This window comes from Mirounga angustirostris, unplaced genomic scaffold (assembly GCF_029215605.1).
Source record: "Mirounga angustirostris isolate CCGP_5_RB_7025 unplaced genomic scaffold, mMirAng1.0.hap1 SCAF_5, whole genome shotgun sequence".
Lineage (NCBI taxonomy): Eukaryota > Metazoa > Chordata > Mammalia > Carnivora > Phocidae > Mirounga > Mirounga angustirostris.
Genome location: NW_026991713.1, coordinates 156880508 through 156901746, shown reverse-complemented (window position 1 = coordinate 156901746; position 21239 = coordinate 156880508). Strand labels below are relative to the sequence as shown.

General features: G+C 42.5%; 1 protein-coding gene and 1 long non-coding RNA gene across 3 annotated transcripts; both read right to left on the bottom strand.

The window, feature by feature from the left end:
- Positions 1-4210: 4210 nt before the first annotated feature.
- On the bottom strand, positions 4211-19945 carry LOC123842524 (uncharacterized). 2 transcript variants are annotated; one of them, XR_006790433.3, is made up of 4 exons: positions 19668-19945; positions 14705-14797; positions 14042-14199; positions 4211-4724 (listed from the first exon to the last, which is right to left on the bottom strand). It is a non-coding gene; the product is annotated as an uncharacterized LOC123842524 (long non-coding RNA). The 2 variants fall into 2 exon arrangements; XR_010411911.1 differs by lacking the exon at positions 14705-14797.
- On the bottom strand, positions 10503-11112 carry LOC123842532 (mitochondrial import receptor subunit TOM7 homolog). The gene has a single exon (XM_045871825.2). It carries the CDS (start codon positions 10854-10856, stop codon positions 10698-10700), a length of 159 nt encoding a protein of 52 aa, XP_045727781.1. The 5' UTR covers positions 10857-11112; the 3' UTR covers positions 10503-10697.
- Positions 19946-21239: the final 1294 nt, after the last annotated feature.

Sequence of the window (21239 nt, the reverse complement as noted above, 5' to 3'; positions counted from 1 at the left end):
TGTCCTACCTACTTCAGTGACTGCTGCTTACATGAGGAGGAAGGTGTGCGTGTAGTTGAGATGGGATGCCATTAGTAACATGTGTGGTGGTGGTAGGTGTTGTACATTTTCCACCTTATCCTTTTCTTCAGCTCCCAACCAGTCTTGTAGCTAATTACATAATTAAGGTGATAGAAGAGGCTGGATCCATGAGCTCCAATTCTCATTTTGTGTTGATACTCCTTATACCTTTTGAATAATTAATGCTTGGAGTAGTAAGTCCCCATAATGGAGGGAAGTAGTAAAAGAGTTGAGAATAGAAGACACAGAAGAAGGGCGCCTGGGTGGCTCAGTTGGTTAAGCGACTGCCTTCGGCTCCTCGATCCTGGAGTCCTGGGATCGAGTCCCGCATCGGGCTCCCTGCTCGGCGGGGAGTCTGCTTCTCCCTCTGACCCTCCTCCCTCTCATGCTCTCTGTCTCTCATTCTCTCTCTCTCAAATAAATAAAATCTTAAAAAAAAAAAAAAAGACACAGAAGAAAGTGGGTGACCAAGAGGATACAAAATAAAGGAGAAAAAAGGGAGGGAAGAAGAGCATTCTCTAGATGAGGCTCCAGATTGCTTATATCTTACTCATTACTGTTGCTTAGTAAGTGTATTTTTAAAATCTCTTCCTCTTTTAGAATACCCCATGACCCAGACTAGCATAAAAACAAAGTGTAGGTGACAGAAAACCTTGAAATTTCTCCAGTTTGCCTTACCAGCTAATGTCATATTTCTGCCACAATGCTAGAATTCTGTGGAAGAAAATGAGGTCCTTGAAACTTTCTGCATAGGAGATATTTCAAGCCCTGGGAGAGAAAATGAACAGACAAGAAGAGAATAGACATAGAAGACTAGAGGAGTACATTGCTGGAAAGTTTTGTCGGTTTTCTTACTGTAGAGTCAAATCTGACTCAATGGAGCCCAACTTCCTGCTTTGAGCTGCAGTTGGGTGGGTGCGTGTGTGTGAAGGTGGGTGGGGAGGAAAGTCATAAGGAAGGAGACTCCAGGAAAGTGTGTGTGTGTGTGTGTGTTTTAAAGATTGTATTCATTTATTTGAGAGAGAGAGAGAGAGCACAAGCAGGGGGAGTGGCTGGCAGAGGGAGAGGGAGAAGCAGACTCCCCACTGAGCAAGAAGCCTGGGATCATGACCTGAGCTGAAGGCGGACACTTAATGACTGAGCCACCCAGGCGCCCCAGGAAAGTGGTTTGAACTTGGGAACATCACCTTGCCATGTTAGGGCTGGAGGCATTAATCATGGCTCCTCTTAATCCATTATTCTGACAGTTGGCATTTCCTTCCCTGTTCTTCTCAGAATCCCTTCCCGGCCAATACCACTATAGCCTGGAGTTTTTTCTCCCTTCTTGGAACTTTACTGTCTTCTACTGATAATTAATTTTTTAATCATGTTTTAGCTCCCTTAACTAGATGAAAGAAAAAACAGTATTGGCGTTCTCAAACAGAAGTTAAAGGGATAGTATAATGAATTCCCATTTACCTAATGCCCAGTTTCAACCAGAATCAACATTTTACCTTTCTTTGATTTTAAGCTCCTTAGTGGAGAGAACTATGACTTTTAATGAATGTTTAAGGTGGCGGGGCGCCTGGGTGGCTCAGTTGGATAAGCATCTGCCTTCGGCTCAGGTCATGATCCCAGGGTCCTGGGATCGAGCCCCGCATCAGGCTCCCTGCTCCGCAGGAAGCCTGCTTCTCCCTCTCCCATTCCCCCTGCTTGTGTTCCCTCTCTCACTGTCTCTCTCTGTCAAATAAATAAAATTAAAAAAAAATGTTTAAGGTGGCTATAATCATAATTGGGGGTGGCATGGTTATTTAAAAAATTTTTAAATAAAGACTTTACATTTTAAATCACTAATTTTTAAATTAGTGCCCTAAATTGTGCAGGGGCCAGGGGCATGGCTATTTTTGATACCTGACTTAAGCGGTCAAGATCTGAAGTCAAAGCTGCTCTAGTTAATGTTTATTCTCCCACTGTCTCTTGGATCTGTACATTTTATTTTATTTTTTTAAGATTAATTATTTGTCAGAGAGAGAGTGCACGCACAAGCAGGGGGTGTGGCAGGCAGAGGGAGAAGCAGGCTCCCCGCTGAGCAGGGAGCACGATGCAGGACTTCATCCCAGGACACTGGGATCATGACCTGAGCCCAAGACAGACATTTAACCAACTGAGCCAGCCAGGCGTCCCATGGATTTGTGCATTTTATTAAACAGAAATACACATCCCTTTTGTCTTAAAACTGCCTTTCACTTTTCTCTTAGTTGTATGTGGGATCTAAGTAAGTTTGCTATGCACCTTATTAGTTGATATCAGGTATGAAGGGGAGAACCCAAGTGACATCAGCTGTGTCATATGATTGCAAAGACAGGAAGGGAAGAGACCTCAGGATTAACACTTTCCTGGGAAAGAATACTCTGGAGCCCGTCTAGATGCCAATGCTCTAGTTCTTAGGATGTCCAGCTTAGACCTCATGATATCAACAAAAATCTGAAATTGTGCAAGTAAGTTAGGTTGAACTAGCTTCTTTTAAATTATTTTGTGACTCTTAAAAAAAAAATAAATTATTTTGTGACTCAAGTAGCCAAAGCTACTTTGGCAAAGAGGTCTTGACACTGGTTAAGTTTGGGAAAGAAAGGAAAGACAAATATGTTTATCATGTTTTCATTATAGCTTTAGTAAAAGTCTTATTTGAATGGTGACATTGAATGGTGATATGCTGTCACCTGGTAGTATTTTATACTAATTTTATACTGTCAGGAAAAATTACCAGGAATAAAAACGACTTCTTAGGTGTTTAAATTGCAAGCCTTAATTTGAGAAGCCCCTGGAAGGCCTAGCCCATTTTTTGCCCCAAAGCCAAACAGGCATCAGAATCATGTGGAATACTTGTTGAAATGCAGATTCCTGGGTTTGCCACCACTCTGACTGAATCAGAATCTACCCGGTTTGGAATCCAGGAATCTTCATTTTATTTTAATTTTTTAAAAAGATTTTATTTATTTGACAGAGAGAGACACAGTGAGAGAGGGAACACAAGCAGGGGGAGTGGGAGAGGGAGCAACAGGCTTCCTGCAATGCAGGGCTCGATCCCAGGACACCAGGATCATGACCTGAGCTGAAGGCAGATGCTTAATGACTGAGCCACCCAGGCACCCCAGGAATCTTCATTTTAAAGAAATGCCTCCCAGGTGAATCTAGTGCATAGTCATAAAGTCTGGGAACACCGGCCTAGCCTCTCTCCCTATGTAGTAATTGGGATATAGCAGTATATGCTTTTACATTTTTGTTGCACAAACACAAAGCACAAAGGACAGAAAACTTAGTCATTTTTATACGCAGAAGATTGGTGGGGAGGTGTCAGATGGTGGTTAGAACCACTGTTCAATTATCTTTATAATTTGGGTTTTTGTTTGTTTATTTCTGTTTGGGCAAGACCAGGAAAACTTGCTCCAGTGTGATCTAATGAAATAATTTTTAAAAAAAGATTTTATTTACTTATTTGAGAGAGAGAAGGGGGGCAGAGGGAGAGATAGGAAAGGGAGAAGCATACGCCCTGCTGAGCAGGGAGCCCGATGCAGGGCTCGATCCCAGGAACCCAGGATCACGACCTGAGCCACCCAGGCACCCCCCCTTTTTTTTTTTTTTAAGATTTTATTTATTTATTTGACAGAGAGAGACACAGCGAGAGAGGGAACACAAGCAGGGGGAATGGGAGAGGGAGAGGCAGGCATCCCGCTGAGCAGAGAGCCCGATGCGGGGCTTGATCCCAAGACCCTGAGATCATGACCTGAGCCGAAGGCAGACGCCTAACAACTGAGCCACCCAGGCACCCCCCCCTTTTTAGATTTTATTTATTTATTTATTTATTCATTAGAGAGTGAGTGCGTGTGAGAGAACACAAGCGGGAAGGGGCAGCGGGAGAGGGAGAAGCAGACTTCCCGCTGAGCAGGGAGCCTGATACGGGGCTCAATTCCAGGACTCCAGGATCATGACCAGAGCCAAAAACAGACGCTTAACTGACTGAGCCACCCAGGCGCCCCATGAAATAATTTTCTAATCCATATTCATCTTTGATTGACTTCACGATACCAAATACTTTCAAAGCAGCAGAAGAAATCACTGTTATTAAAGGCCCTCAAAGGGACAGGTGAGGAAAAATACTGGGTTGGTAGAGAGAAGGGGGAAAAGGCTCTGTTTACTCCCACCTTGCATGGACCTGGAGACTTCCTGTGAAGCTAATAAATCCCAGTTAGAGAAGAAATGTTTTGCCCGTCTACCCCTGTTAATGTCAGCTTCCCAGGATACTGTGAATTTATAAACCTCACACCTGCTGAAACAGAACTCATCTATCTATGCCCTCAAATTACAAGTAACTCCTAAGAAGCCAAAATAATTTAGTCTTAAGCCATGTTCTATAAAACTACTATGGTAAGAGCTGGAAAGAAACTGTATCGGCTTTACACAGTACCCAAGAAAGGGAAAAATAGAAATGGTCTCTGATGGAGCCAGGTTTGTCTGAAATATCTCAGATGCCTGAATTTGAATGCTTCATATCATCCACCAACTCTAAGGTCAAAACACCTCCTGTGGCTTTAGGAGGGCCTGGTACCACACTCACCTTTCCTCAGGTAAAGTCCTTGCTAGGTATGTGGTAATGGACCGTCCCTTGGAGCTCATGCTTTAGGGGGCTGAAAAAGGGAAAGAGGTGCTTTGTGTGAGGGATAAGGCGAAACAAGGGCCATTTCTGGGCACATGTATTTTTTAAACCAAAGCAAAGGCTAGAGTCAATTCAAATGAGGAACCAAGTCAAAGCTCCTAATTTAAAAAAATATATATACATGTTGCTTGCAGATTTATTTTTCTAGTCACACGTGACATTGCTGACTACATTCTACTGTCCCTGTTCTATAAAAATGCAGAGAGGTAGGAACAGGAAAACTGTTAGAAAGAGGTACAAGTCAGTTTTGTGTCCCTGTATTTGCACCAGGGAAAAGTTTCAAGGCAAAAAGGTGCTTCTCTCACTTTATTCTTGACTGTATTTTTTTCTCTGCAATTAATTTTTTGACCTTTCCTTATTATACTTAAAGGGGAAGAACTCTTCCTCTGTTTTACAGTAAAAGAAGTAGGTAATATTCTGGTAAGAACTCTTCCCTTAAATCATAGGGTTTCACCTTTGTACAGTGTTGGTGGGAATATAAAATGGTGCAGGCACACTATGGAAAACAGTATGGAGGGTCCTCAAAAAGTTGAAGAGCAATCCCACTTCTGAGTATATATTCAAAAGAATTAAAACAGGGTCTTGAGGAGATATTTACACACCCATGTTCACAGTGGCATTAGTCACAATAGCCAAGAGGCAGATGCAACTCGAGTGTCCACTGAGGGAGGAATGTGTTGTATATGTACAACGAAATATTATTCAGCCTTAAAAAGGAAGGGAATTCTGAGACCTGCTACAACACGGATGAAACTTGATATGCCAAATGAAGTAAGTCAGTCATAAAAAAACAAATACCATATCACTCCACTTATGTGAGGTGTCTAGAGTAGTCAAATTAATAGAAAGTAGAATGGTAGCTGCCCACAGCTGGGGGGAGAGGGAAATGGGGAGTTATTGCTTTAATGGGTACAGAGTTTCAGTTTGGCAAGGTGAAAAATTTCTGCAGATTGGTTGCACAACCATGTGAATACACTTAACACTACTGAACTCTACACTTAGAAATGGTTAAGATGGTAAAATTTATGTTATGCGTTTTTTTAACCATAATAAAAATAGGATAATGCAATCCTATTTCTAGCACAATGTTTTTATCACATACATGTCAAACTAAGTTTTTAAAAAATCACTGGGATCCTTGAGCAGAGGCTGCTGGGAAGATAGCGGGGTAGGGTGTCCCTGGGCTGACCTCTTGTCGCGTGGCCGCCTAGAGAGCACCCACGTCGGCATAAATAACCCAGAAAGCAGCCCGAAAACTGGCAGAACAGACTCTCTGCAGCCCGGCACAGACAAGAGGCCACAGCGAAGCAGATCCATCCCCTCCGATCGCTCTTGGCAAGATCCCGTCAAAGCGGTGCCACAAGCCTGGCAGTGTGTGCGCGGCCCAGACAAGGGTCAGCACCACTCCAAAGTGAGTCCTGCCCCAGGGAGAGCGGAAGATAAGCACACACCCGTCTGACTGTGACCCCAGCAGTGGGCTGAGGGCAGGCAGCTGGTCTGACTGCAGGCCCCACCCACGAACAGAAGCTTCTCCGAGGACGACACAGGGACAGGGCCTGCAGTTTGGTGCTCCTGCATCTCCGGCAAACGCCTGGTCTGACTCAACTCCAGCCCAAGGCAGCCCCGAAGCAGCCCACTAACACCACGGGCACCAGACTCTGCCCACAACAGGCAGGGAGCCATCGCAGACAACAGGACTGAAGGCAAACACGTCCCAGCCACAACGGGAGGACACCCCTGGGGCAACACACATAGGAGACACGCCCTGAAGCACCAGGTTCTGGGGAACAGACATTGCACTGCAGGACCTCTTCATAAAGCCACTACTTTCAAGTGCAGGAGACGGAACTGACTTTCCTAACACAGAGAAACAGACAGCGCAAGAGACAGAATGAGGAGACAGAGGAATATGTCCCAAATCAAAGAACAGGACAAAATCAGAGTAGGAGACCTAAGCAAAATGGAGATAAGTAATATGTCTGATAGTGAATTTAAAGTAACGCTCATAAAGATGCTCGCTAGAATTGAGGAAGGACTGCAGGACCTCCATGAGACCCTCCACCGAGAGCTTGCAGACGTAAAAAAGAACCAATTAGAGCTATTGGACTCACTAAATGGAAATAAAAATAGAGCATCTGGAATAAATAGCAAGCAAGAGGAAGTAGAAGAAAGGATCAGCCACCTGGGGGACAGAGTCATGGAAAGCAATCAAGCCGAGCAGATGAGAGGGGGGAAAAATGCGCAAAATGAAAATAGACCCAGGGAACTCAGCAACACTGTCAGGCATAACAGTCGCATGATAGGGATCCCAGAAGGAGAAGAGCAAGGAAAGGGCGCAGAAGATTTGTCTGAAGAAATAATAGCTGAAAACTTCCTAAATCTGGGGAAGGAATGAGAAATCCAGATCCAGGAGGCACAGAGAGCCCCCAACACAACCAACCCAAAGAGGTCTGCGCCAAGACACAAAGTAAATAAGATGGCCAAAAGTAGTGATAAAGAGAGAATTTTAAAAGCAGCAAGAGAAAGGAAAGCAGGTACATACAAGGGAAACCCCATACGGCTATCAGTGGGTTTTTCAGCAGAAACTCTGCAGGCCAGAAGAAAACAGCATGATAAATTCCAACTGCTAAAAGGAAAAAATCTACAGCCAAGAATACTCTATCCAGCAAGGCTTTCATTTAGAATAGAGGGAGAGATCAAGTTTCCCAGAAAAACAAAAATTAAGAGCAAAACCAGCCACGTCTCTGTCACACACAATGCCATCGGCCTGTCCCAAATTCACGGTCCACCTGCCCTCCTGCCCGAGTCAGCGTGCACGGCCTGCCACCTGCTAAATGCCAAGTCAACATGCCTTCACCTCAGATTGCCAAGGGCTCAAATTGACACTGTTCCCCTCAAATTTCAGCCCCTGTGCCCAAGTTTGTGCACAAAAGTGGGAATAATTATAACAGCAGAATGAAGCAACCCAAACATCTATTTCTGTGGAATATAAAATGGATAAAAGGAGTGTGCTAGGCTGAGGACATCTCCAAAAAGCACATGGACAATACATACAGCATGATTCTGGTTAGTAAAAAACAAAACAAAAAAAACCTGGGAAGAATAAAACAAGATGAAACCGGAGAGGGAGAAAAACCGTAAGAGACTTCTGAAGCATAGGAAAGAAACTGAGGCTTGCTGGAGGGGAGGTGGGGGGGGATGGGGTGACTAGGTGGTGGGCATGAAGGAGGAGGGCACGTGATGGAATGAGCACTGGGTGTTGTATGCAACTGATGAATCACTGAACTCTACCTCTAAAACTAATAATACACTATATTGTTAATTAATTGAACTTAAAAAAAAATCACTGGGATCCTTGCATTCTAGAAGGAGCAATCTTTGAAAAAAAAATTCAGGAATTCACTTCACACTGAAAATATGGACAGAGCTCATATTTTCGATTCATAAGGATGAGGTGAGAAACCACTTTATGTTGATCTAAATGTTATTTTTTGATTAGTTGTATTTTTAAAATATTTATTTGAGAGTGTGTGCATGCGCGCACATACAGGCGACAAGCGTGTGTGCAGGGGGGAGGGGGAGAGGGAGAGGGAGAGAGAATCTCAAGCAGACTCCACGCTGAGCACAGAGCCCGATGCAGGGCTTGATCCCGCAATCCTAAGATCAAGACCTGAACCAAAATCAAGAGTTGGAGGCTTAACCAACTGAGTCACCCAGGCGCCCCTTGATTAGTTGTATTTTTAAAATATTTAATCAAAAACACTTGGTCCCTTTAAATAGAGAAGCAGCCCGAGAGAGTGGTCGATCTTTACTATTTGATTCAAATTTGGATTTTATATAATACCCTCAGAAAGCAGAATAAAACAAGGAACAAAATGGCAAAAGAGGCTTTCCTTTTGGAAGACAGGGGTTAAGGATGAGGATAGAGAATGTTCAAGCAGCAGAAAGAAGGGACTGAAGGCAGAAGGAAGCTATTTTGAAAGTTTTTGACCCTAAGTGTGAAAGTGTGAAGGCACAGATGGGATTCTCATTTGCCGGAAGATTTTAGAGCTAGTCAAAGAGAAATGGTTTTACTCTGATATAGAGCGGGAGTGGTTACAAACAGTGAAAGAGAGTTGAGAATGATTCCAAAGTGGGCATAAGATTAGAATTTAAAGAACAGAAAGAAATATAATTGTTCTATTGAAATGGAGTAAATATGAAGTATTATAAATTAATATTTTAATTTTTTTTCCTGTTTATGGGTCTGCCTTACCCATTAGGCTGTAAACTCCATGAAGTCAGGGACCCCATTTTATTTATCTTTATAGCCTTAGCACCTAGCATAGTGCCTAGCAAATAATAGTATCTCAAAATAATGTCTGTAAATGAAAATTAAACTGGTCACCTGGAAAAGGCACTCATTCTAAATACCTACCTGAAGTCCCACTACCTTGGTGAAGCCCTCCATGACTGCTTTAGCTCCCATTTCTTTCTCTATCTCCTAAATTTCTATACCACTTTGATGTAGGTCACATGGCTAAGCATATTGGCCTATACCTAAACCATGTCTACATTGTTCTATAGCTAAACAATTTAAGGAGGAAACAACCTAAAACATTAAATACTGTAATTTTAACTCATTGTATTGTTATAGGAAAAAAACGCGAAAAAATAGTATGCTCTATACTAGTCTATCTCAGGTAGGCATGGATACTACTTAAGTGCATGGCCATCTAATTTGCAGAACTATGCTAATGATGTAATTTAGCTTAAAAAGTGCTCACTGGGCAAACTGGTTTTTGTCTGATACTGTAGGCAGAAGAGGAAAACAAGGCTTGAGCCTAGCATCGAGGCAGAAAGCATGAACGGACAGGTAGGAGGCTTCAGTAAGAAACGTTTGCACAAAATGGGAAGAAAAAAGAAAAGTTGCAGAGTGAAGCTTTTTCTTTTGGCCAGCTCACAAATGCCCAGCTGGGCTCACTCTTTTTGTAACAACCTAGGCTAGGCTAAAGATCCGCCCTTTTATATTACTTGTGGAGGAAAATAATCCTCTCGGCAAGGAGTTAGGGCACTAGGATCCTGACAATTCCATCACAATTAAAATGAAAAATTTTTGGAGGGTGGAGGATTTTTTTTTTTTAAATTTTGAAGTCTCTGAATTTCATCCCAGGAAAGCCAGATAGGAGGCAGACATCTGAACTTCATTTTTTTCATCCCCCTTTTGACCTAATTTGATTGGCCAAGCCCTAACATACTGCCATACTGGGTCAGGCTCCAATTTTGTTTCTACTCCAGGATATGGCCCTTGCCATAATGGAATTTACAAGTGAGAAAGACAGCCAATTAGACCAGCAATTACATAGAGTAAGAAAAGAAAAAACACTATGGTAGGACAAGTATGGGAATAGATAACAAAAACATATCACTAGTCTAAATTCTGAAGTTGAATTGGTCTTTCTAAATGCAAATCTGATTATGTCACACTCTTGGCTTTCAGCAGAAGTTCACTGAATATCTACTGTGTGCTAGGCACTGTGCAAACCATGGGGATATGATTAACCACAGAGAGAAGACAAAGGCATGGGTATATATAGGCTGGTTATCTCTAACAATGGCCTACCATTTACATAGAGGGGACATCTGCACTGTGCAAACATTTATCTGTTGGCTGTATGTATAGTTATGTCCCTCACACAAATTCTACCTGAAAAATGAGAAGAGAGCTGTTAGTGCTAGTTAGCATTTTTTTTTAACATTGTTAAAAACATGTATTTTGATATAGTCTATGATAAATAAGTCAGTTGAGGTCCCATTCTGCCACAGATTCATCTGAGAGGAGCCCTGTGCCATTCAACTGGTGAACATTTGCGCGATGTCCCATCTCTATCCCAGCCAGAGTGCACACCTTCCATGTTGTTCCTGTCCATTGATTGCTTCCAAATCCAGATAACCTTTATTCCCGTTAGCTCAAAACAGTTGGTCCAGGCATTCCAGGATCTGCAACCCCACCCTTGAATCCCAGGTAAATCACGAGAGGAAGAAAGCCCCCGCAGATGGCAAACTGGCCACCCTCAAGGAGCTGCTGCAGCTTCTGCTTGGCCTCGTGGCTCAGTGTCACCATTGTGGCCTAGTTGGTGTTTCTTGATCATACCTTGACTAAGCCAGGAGAAATCGTAAATATTGGAACTGATAATTGGTACAAGAGTAATTATTTCATAGCTGGGAAGAATTATCTTGTAGAATGTAGTTAGAATCACAGGGAGAAGAAAGCACTGTAATCGCATAATGACAAAGAGGGGCTGAGGGCCTTACTTACTAACTCTTAATGTCTACATCAATGGCGTGAAAAGTTTGGGAACACTAGGGCTCAAGAGAAGCTTAATTGAGAGGGTCATGCTTAACCTTTAGTACCTGGAAAGTTGTTTCAATGAGTATCTTCAGCTTTTGCACCTCTTTTGCCTGCTTATCCATCTTGATTTTGGCCTGTAGAATGTATGCACTTCCACTTATTCTTTGGATCCTTGCCTGGATTGCCAAGGCACTTGAACTTCCCATTTACTATAATGGCCAGTCTTGAACACAGAGCCTCACATTCTTCCATCCTGGGAAAATAAGGAACCAGAGGGAGGTAGAGCTGGAGAGGCTCACCATGGCATGGTGAAGGCTAGAACCCTCAAAGAATCAGGCAAGTTCTTGGTAAGACTGGTATTTAGGACCCATGTAAGATTTAGGGGACCTCTATTGACTACATTCTCTTATAGTCAAAATATAAAAACAGAAACCAAGAGGCAGATGCTTAAACCTGCAGTAAGAGCTCCAATCTCTTTCTACTTCTTCATTTTTTGGATAGAGTGTTCCAAAGAGTTCATCTAAGAACTGTAGGGTATTTCTTCTGGCAGGAATCACAGACTATAATTCTTCCAGGGATATTAACAGGCCCTGGCAAGGTCATTACTAACTTATGTTCTTGGACATAATCACATGCCCATGGCACCAAGTGTAACTCCCCTCTTCCCCATCCCTCAATCAAGATACAAGCCACACCTATGGGTGATTATGACAATGATCTTGCCAGACTCATGGGTCCATGAGACTGTGTCCCAGAGGAAGTGTTGGGCCACAGGATCCATGCCAGAAGATGGCTTATCGAGGAAGATGATGTCAGGCCCTCCTAACAGGGCAATAGCTGTACTTAGCTTATGCTTGGTGCCATCACTACATAGGGAAGGGTTTAAGGAGGAAAGGAAGCAAGGAAGAGAGAAGGTTATAAATTATGGTAATTCCTACCTACATCCAAGATTCGGAGACGCATATACAGTGAAATGTCCCCTAACCTTGTCCCCAACACTTACACACACGTATGTGTATATATATTTAAAATGTAGACAAGCAATCTCGTGTGTCTCTATTGTTGACAAACAAGTAAATGAGTCCTGGAAGCATCTTAGTGTATTACATTTTTTATCCATTCTGCATGAGAATTTGACCTTTGGTTGGCTCTTTTTATGTTCTCCTGGCAACCAGATAAAAACATAACCCGTGTTACTAGGCAATACTGCTTATGGTAAAAATGATCCCTGATGGACAAATTACACCCAGACAAGGAGAACTATAAACACCTGACAAAGAAACTAGACTTTGGGCTTTCTTGAGGGCAGTGATCCTCATCACTTATAATTGGGCCTCTTGTGGGGACTCTGGAAGCTCTGCCTTTGGAATTGCTCCTATGGAGCTTCTAAGCCAGGGAGGTTCCCACACCTATGCGATGTGGGTTTTGTCCTCTTGCATCTGAGTTGCTGCAGGGACTCGCACAAGAGCAGCACCTGGTGCTGCCCTGCTGCCATTTCCTGTCCTACTGAGTAGACTGGTACCAAGCATGGCTTATGATAATCCTGTGAGTTGAATATTCATTGACCCTAAGACCAACCTGGTGGGCTTGCAGAAGATCTCAGAGCTATGGGAAAATACAAATGGGTGACGGTTATAGAGGGACTGGTCAGGTTGGGGTAGTTCTCATAGATGGGAATCTGGTTTGAATGGACAACCAGGGCCTCTTTTGCTGAGAAACATTCTCCTTGCTTGGAACAAGCTTTCCTTCAAATAAGAATGGTTGAGGAAGAGGCTGCGCTGGCAAGGCAGTCCTACCTGAAGTTCTCCATACTTAACCTATACTGAGCCTCTTGAATATAGAGATTGTTTTTCATCAAATTTGTAAAGTTTTAACCTATTATTTCTTTGAATATTTGTTCTGTCCTTTTCTTTCTCTCTTTTCCTGGAACTCCCATTACATGTGTGTTGGTGTGCTGAATGGTATCTTACAGGTCTCTGAAGCTCTGTTCGTTTTTCTTCATTCTTTTTGTTTTCTGTTTTTTTTTTTCTTTAAATTTTTACTTAAATTCTAGTTAGTAAACATATAGTGTAATATTGGTTTCAGGAGTAGAATTTAGTGATTCATCACTTACCTATAAAATGCAGTGCTCATCACAAGTGCCCTCCTTAATACCCATCACCAATTTAGCCCGTCCCCCTCCCACCTCCCTCCATCAACCCTGTTTGTTCTCTATTGTTAGAAGTCTCATGGTTTGCTCCCTCTCTCTCCCCGACCTTTACTATATCTTCATCTGTTTTGTTTTTTAAATTCCACATATGAGGGAAATCATATGGTATTCGTCTTTCTCTGACTGACTTATTTTGCTTAGCATAATACACTCTAGTTCCAGCCATGTTGTTGCAAATGGGAAGACTTCATTCTTTTTGATGGCTGAGAGTCCATTGTATATATATGATATGCCACATTTTCTTTATCCATTCATCAGTTGATGGACATTAGGACTCTCTCCATAGTTTGGCTATTGTTGATAATGCTGCTATAAACTTCAGGGTGCATGTACCCTTTCGAATCTGTATTTTTGTATCCTTTGTGTAAATACCTAGTAGTGCAATTGCTGGATCATAAGGTAGTTCTATTTTTAGCTTTTTGAGGAATCTCCATACTGTTTTCCAAAGTGGCTGCACCAGTTCAACTCCCACCAACAGTGCAAGGGGGTTCCCCTTTCCCCACATCCTCACCAACATCTGTTGTTTCCTATGCTGTTAATTTTAGCCATTCTGACATGTGTGAGGTGGTATCTCATTGCAGTTTTCCCTGACAATAAGTGATCTTGAGCACTTTTTCATGTGTCTATTAGCCATCTGGATGTCTTCTTTGGAAAAGTGTCTTTTCATGTCTTCTGCCCATTTCTTAACTGGCTTATGTTTTTTTGGGTGTTGAGTTTGATAAGTTTTCTATAGATTTTGGATACTAACCCTTTATCAGATATGCCATTTTCAAGTATCATCTCCCATTCTGTAGGCTGGCTTTTGGTTTTGTTGCTTGTTTCCTTTGCTGTGCAGAAACTTTTTATCTTGATAAGGTCCCAGTAGTTCACTTTTGCTCCAATCAGCTCTTCCCCCTAAGATGCTTTCTGTTGACCAAAAAGGAACTATTTGGAAACAACTTTATTGTGGCAGAAGGTTGTTAATTATCAAACTTTCTTGGTGTTGGTGTGTTGTGTCTGTTCTCTAGCCCATTTTGCCCAGCTATTCCAATTTCTGTGGAAGCTGGATCCTGTCTCATTAGACTTCTCTTTGGTTTGCATTCTCATTCAGTATTTGTGTCCTCCTGAAACCCATATGCCTGTCACATGTGATCAAATGTTCGCCTCGACTTCCTCTTATTAGTGATATTCTTACTTCCTCTTCTGACCTTTAACCAATGTAGGTTTCTGGACTTCCAAATATATATGCCAATCATCCGCCTTCTTAAGGAACATACTAACAGCTCCCTAACTCTAGTGTGTAATTGATTTTTGATGATCCAAATGCTCATTCTGAATCTATGATCCCGGAATAGAGAGTATCAGTTACCATAACATATTTACTCATTGGGTATTAGCTACCCCCCTTATTTTTTCAGATGAATATACTCACTTTTAAAGCAAAATTCTTCCAAAGAAGAAGTGTAATATGCCTAAACACCACTACCATTCTTCTATTTAAGAGGCGATTCACCACTGGTAAAGACTAAAGAGGAGAAATATAGAATATTCAACGAAATGTTACCTGGGATCAAATATCAGAAATCCCATACTCCTATTTTTATATCACTCTTTTATACACATATTACTTCATGCATATATAAATATATATATAGAATATAGATGATATATATATTTATACATAGAATATAGATAATATATATTTATATATTCATATATAATAGAATATATGTAAAAAAAGAAAAATAGTTAAAAAAGGTCATTGTGTCATTGTTTCTCATTCCCCATCTCCAAGAGTAGAAAAATATCTGGCACACGGTTTATTGAATAATTCTCCTGCCTGAAAACAACCACCCCCACCCCCACCCCCACCAAACCCTCTTTTTATATTCATACCTCTGGGTATCTTTCTTATAAAACCTGTACAACAAAATCTGATCTATTCTTTTGAAAAGCAGCATCATAAGAAATGGCCATCTTCATAAATGTTGCAGGAAATTAACTGGGTATGCACTAAAGAGAAATTAGAAAATTTCCAGTGATTCTATGGGCTTGAGTTATAATCCTAGTTAATCCTATAAACTAGTTACTAGGGACTATTTACCTCTACAACAGTAGCTGCAAATATTTTGAGGGATGGTACATTTGCAGTGCCTATGGTAGGACCACCTCAAACTTGGATCTGCTTTAGAGTCCAAGACTGGCCTAACCTTAGTTACTCCCTCTTATCACCTTATTTCTTTTACGGCATTTATCAGTCTGTAAGTATCTTGTTTGTTTATTACCTCTGTTACTAAAATGTAAACCAGAAAAGGGACACTTCTTCTGTGGAGTTCTTTACTCTGTGTTCAGTGTTTAGTAGTACCTGGCAGAGAGTATGTGCTCAATATTTTGAAAAAAATGAGTGAATGAACCCCTTTCTGACACACACTCCCACATCATTTTTTCTGCTATGGGCTATGCAATGTTGGTATCTTTTGTATGTATTTGTGCTTTTTCTCAGTTATGGGAAGTAGACTGTAAACTTTAGGCAGGGAGGATCTGTCTGTTTTTTTTTAAATCTCAGTATCTCTAACATCAAGAAAAGTACCCAAAGAGGCTGTTTACTCAATAAAACTTTGTTGGATTGGCTAAGGTAAAGATTTGATTATAGCCACCATTCAAACTGGTTCTGGTGATGGTGGAAGGGTAGAACCTTGTATAGCTGCAGTGACCACCGTAGCCTGGATTCCCCAGGGTAGCCCTGGTCTCTCTGTAGCTCTTGTTTCGACATTTAACAACATAGTTGGACTGACATTTAGAGGCTCACTAACAAAACCATGGGCCATGAAAAAGCTGTAAAGGCACAAGATTTTGCTGATAAATCTTTCCAAATTCACTTTCCTTAACTTCCTTAGCTCTGTTAATGGTTCAAGTTCAGATCCATGTGGCTGTTCTTTAATCATTTATTCCCCACAGACTGCCACTAGTTTTTTTTTTTTTTTAAGATTTTATTTATTTATTTGTCAGAGAGAGAGAGCGAGAGCACAAGCAGGGGGAGCGGCAGGCAGAGGGAGAAGCAGGCTTCCCGCTGAGCAGGGAGCCCGATGCGGGGCTCGATCCCAGGACCCTGGGATCCTGACCTGAGCCGAAGGCAGACTCTTAACCGACTGAGCCACTCAGGCGTCCCATGACTGCTACTAGGTTTTGCCACTTGTTCTTTAAAAATGATTTCTTCCATTTATGCTACCTTCTCCATTACTACTATTTCACCTTCATATATAACGATATCCTGAAAATATTACATGTGCAATTATACAATGGTTACATAAAAGCCTGTGCTAGATATAGTCTTCCAAAATATATTTTATTCTTGACAATCATCGTTTTTCCCTGGGAAAGTTTTTCGAATATGTGGGGTGTGTTTTTTTTTTTTTTTGATACCACACACCACCATATTGTACCTTTCTCTTAATTTTTTAGTGAAAGACTCTGAGTACTGCATGCAGGCTGTGTAAAATCCTATTCTTTCATTTCCCTTCTTGGCTCTTCATCCAGGCATATTTTAACCTCTCTCCACTTTTTAATGTTTCACCATGACCTATCTACAAAAACAGATAAAAAACCCCAGCAAACTTCTCTCCTGGCAAGGGAGTTAAATTTCACATAAGGGCTGGGATAACAGTGATCTGACTGAACTAACTTATGAATGGCTTAACCTTTCCAAATTTGTGTTTCTAAAAAAAGGTGACTTAATTTAATGAATCTCTAGTAAAGTAAAAACACCAAAAGATAACCTTAGAAACTAATAAAAAGCTACCCAATTATGTTGCTGGAGAACCATAATTTGGGAAGTATCCAGGCATCTTCTTAAAAGAGTGCCAGTTTTTACACAGTTTCATTCTGTCTTCATAGTTGCTGGGGGTCTCTAAGGGAAGGAGTAAGTAGGTAGAGGATCAAGCTGGTTTGTACAAAAGAGTGGCTGTAAGTTACCTATGCTTATTTAACTAACTTGGGAGGAAGGCAGAAGGAAGCCAGAAAACTAATGGACAAACTGTGTCATCAGAACACTGGTTTTAAGTAGAAGGGAGGTTGGAAGAATCAATTACTTTTGTTTTAATTTAAAATTCTCCTACAGATGAAAATGTGTATATCTTAATATACCACATCCTCCCCACCTTGCACATCATCTGACCCTCCTGAGAATTGCTTCAGTAGTGAGATGGGAAAAAAGGGGTAAAAATTTCAGTGAAAGCTTGTGTAACTTTAGAACACTCCACAGGAAATTCAAATACACACCAGGATAATGAAGATCAACATCTGGAATGTTAAAAAAAAAAAAAAGGTAGCTGGTCAGCTCAAAGCCCTTTTTCCCTTATGACTGGTTTTCTCAATCTGGACACTACTGGAATTTGGGCCAGATAATTCTTCGCTATAGTGGGCTATATGTATATTGCAGAACGTTCAGCAGCATCCCTGGCATCTATCCTTTAGATGCCAGTGGCACCCACATTCCCAGCTGTGACAACCAAAAATGTCTCTAGGTATTGCCAAATATCTTCGCAGGACAGAACTGGACCTGGTTGAGAACTACAGCCTTATTGGAATAGCAATTCCTTTCTTTTGAGAAGCAGTATGTTATTAGTCCCTACAAGAATTGAAGAGACTAGCTCTGAAGCCAGATAAATTGCGTTTAAATCCCAGTACACCACTTTTTTAATCTGAGTAATTGTGGATAAGTTACATAGCCTATCTTTGCCTCTGTTTTGTCATCTGTAAAATGGGTATCCAACAATACCTATTTAACTCGTTATTAGCTGAGTTTATACTCATATCGTGCTTAGTACAGTGCTTACATTTTAAGTGCTCAATATTAATGAGTATTATTAGGGAATTATGGTTCTGCTGGTTTATATGACACATGCAAATTAGAAAAAAGGCACTCCATGCCACATTTATTTATTATTATGTGATGGCCCTTGGAGAACTGATCTTCTCTCACTTTATTTTTAAAAAAAATTTTAAAAGATTTTATTTATTTATTTGAGAGAGAGAGAATGAGAGAGAGCAGAGGGTCAGAGGGAGAAGCAGACCTCCAGCTGAGCAGGGAGCCCAATGTGGAACTCGATCCCGGTACTCCAGGATCATGACCTGAGCCGAAGGCAGTTGCTTAACCAACTGAGCCACCCAGGCACCCTTCTCTCACTTTAGACATGAGATCTAAATGGAAGTTGAGATCTTTTTTTGTGCGTCAAAATGATTGGCATACATAATCTCAGTAAGATCAATCGGAATCCTTCTAGTCCTTTTCTAATTTGAGTGGGGTCAAGTTTTCTCTGATGGTAAAATGTAATGAGGTGAGTCTGTATGCCAGAAGCAGCAACATCCCACTCTGGGAGTAAAGACTAATATAGTAGAGGAAATTAAGCTAACATGGAGAGAAAGAATGGCCATGATTTAGTGCACAAAATCCTCACAGCCTAGTTCTTGAAGCTTGGTTGTACAATTCTGGTGGTAGATCCTTGAGATCCGTTTCTTTCAGATGGATCCTTTATTTGGCTGTGCATAAAAATCACCTGGCTGGTTAAAATACAGATTCTGAAATCCCACTGCCCATCTCATGAAAGAGAAGCTCTTCCGGTGGGATTCGGTCAGGTGTATTCAAAGATAACTGTCTAGGCAAGCCTGTCTACTAAAGGTTCTAAAGATGTGTGAAGATCATATAGTGGGCATAATGGGTTTAAATGGCTTCATATAACATGTCTGTCCATTTAAAAATAGCATTCCCCCATTCTGCAAACATTTGTTAAATGTCTACAATGTGCCAGACACAATGCTAGGTCTTAGAGGTACAAAGACAATTAGGTCTCTTAGATAGATGTTTTATTCTCTAGTTCACACTTAAGAAGATGTTCTCTTCAGACACTATTAAAACTTTATGTCCCCAAACACAAAATTATGTCATTTGTCAAAACTGTTGGTTTTCAAAAACCATCTAAAAAAAACTAGAAAAATAACTAAAGGCTGCCAGATTCCTTAAAGTCTTAAAGCATTTTAAAATTCCGTTTTAAATACAAGTTTTTAGAAATAAATTTACTTATTTTGTAGTTACTGCACGCACACACTATATTTTAACACTGAAAATACATACACAGGACAATTTCAAGTAGAAATCAAATTAGATGACACGGAGTGACTTAGTCCTGTACCGGGTAAAGGGAAAAAAGTCATTTTTAATTTTCCTCGGCATTTCAGGAATCAACCTAAATTTTCCAGAACTTTTACAAAGCTAGGGCACACTTTTGCACACCACTTTGGCCTTCGGGCCTTCAGCAAGGTAGGGCTCTGCCCCGAGGAGAAAAGGACGGAGGGACAGGTGGGAAGGAGCTACGGGCAAGAAGCCTGCGGGCACTCACCCAACAGCTCCAAAACTCCGCGGCGGCGACCCCCACTGCGGCCTCACCCCGAGAACTGGGCGAGGCGCTCGCTCCTCCCTTGGTCCCGCAGCCGTCACCACCCCCACGCCGGAGCGGCACGCTACGCTCTCTGTCCGCAGCGCCCCAGACACCACGCTCCCTCCTCGGCTCCGACCACTCTCAAAACTGAGAGCACGGCTCGGTTTCTCCAACTGGCCACGCTTCGGACGTACCCCGTGACGCCCCTGCGCGTGCGCCCCGCTCCCTCAGCCCCAGCGCGGGTATCCCAGTCCCTCGCCCCCCTGCGCGTGCGCCCCGCTCCCCAGCCCCAGCGCGGGTATCCCAGTCTCTCGCCCCTCTGCGCGTGCGCCCCGCTCCCCAGCCCCAGCGCGGGTATCCCAGTCCCTCGCCCCCCCTGCGCGTGCGCCCCGCTCCCCAGCCCCAGCGCGGGTATCCCCAGTCCCTCGCCCCTCTGCGCGTGCGCCCCGCTCCCAGCCCCAGCGCGGGTATCCCAGTCCCTCGCCCCTCTGCGCGTGCGCCCCGCTCCCAGCCCCAGCGCGGGTATCCCAGTCCCTCGCCCCTCTGCGCGTGCGCCCTGCTCCGTCAGCCCCAGTGTGCATTCCACCCCCTGAACCCCCGGCGCTTGGGGCCCGCCTCTTCAGGCCGCGGTGGTGGCGTCCCGTCCCCTTCAGCTTCACGCAGTGCGCCCCGCCCCCCTCAGCCCCTGCCCGTGCCTCCGGACTTCTCAGCTTTTATCCTTCATACCCGCACCTCCTTCCGCTTTCCCTTAGCAAGTCCTATCCCTGCCCATGCACCCTACACCCTTGGTCTCCCACCGTTTTTGTCCGCCTTTTTACTTACCTGTTCTCTATATCCTGCAACAGGCCCTCTTCTTGTGAGGCCCTCCTGCGCCATGCCCTCTTTATCCATTTACACCGGTTAACACTACCCATCCTTGATTAATGTATTACCTACGTATGCTTCGGAGATGGAATTCGTTTGTGTGTGTGTGTTTTCTTCTTCAGTTTAAATTTTTAGTTTTTGGATGCCGGAGGACATGGTGTTTCTCTTCCCTAAAATGAATGGAATGGAAATAAACCTCTAACAAAAGAGAAAAAAGGCAAGGGTCATGAGTGGATTAATAAAAGATTTGAAGTTGTAAACACAACGGAAGTGTGTTGACAAATGAAAACAAGAGAAATCGGGGGCGCCTGGGTGGCTCAGTCGTTAGGCGTCTGCTTTAGGCTCAGGTCATTGTCCCAGGGTCCTGGGATCAGCCCCACATGGAGCTCCCTGCTGGGTGGGAAGCCTTGCTTCTCCCTCTCCCACTCCCCCTGCTTGTGTTCCCTCTCTCAATGTGTCTCCCTCTGTCAAATAAATAAATAAAATTAAAAAAAAAAAAAAAGAAAACAAGAGAAATCAACTTCACCATGCAAGTAAGAGGGGATACACTAGATCTGGGTGCAGATTTTCTCAGTGGAGTCCTGGAGAGGCCCAGGACTTGGAGTTCGCATGTGATTTGGAGATCTTAAAAATATGGGGGGGATATATATATTAATTATATATATAAAA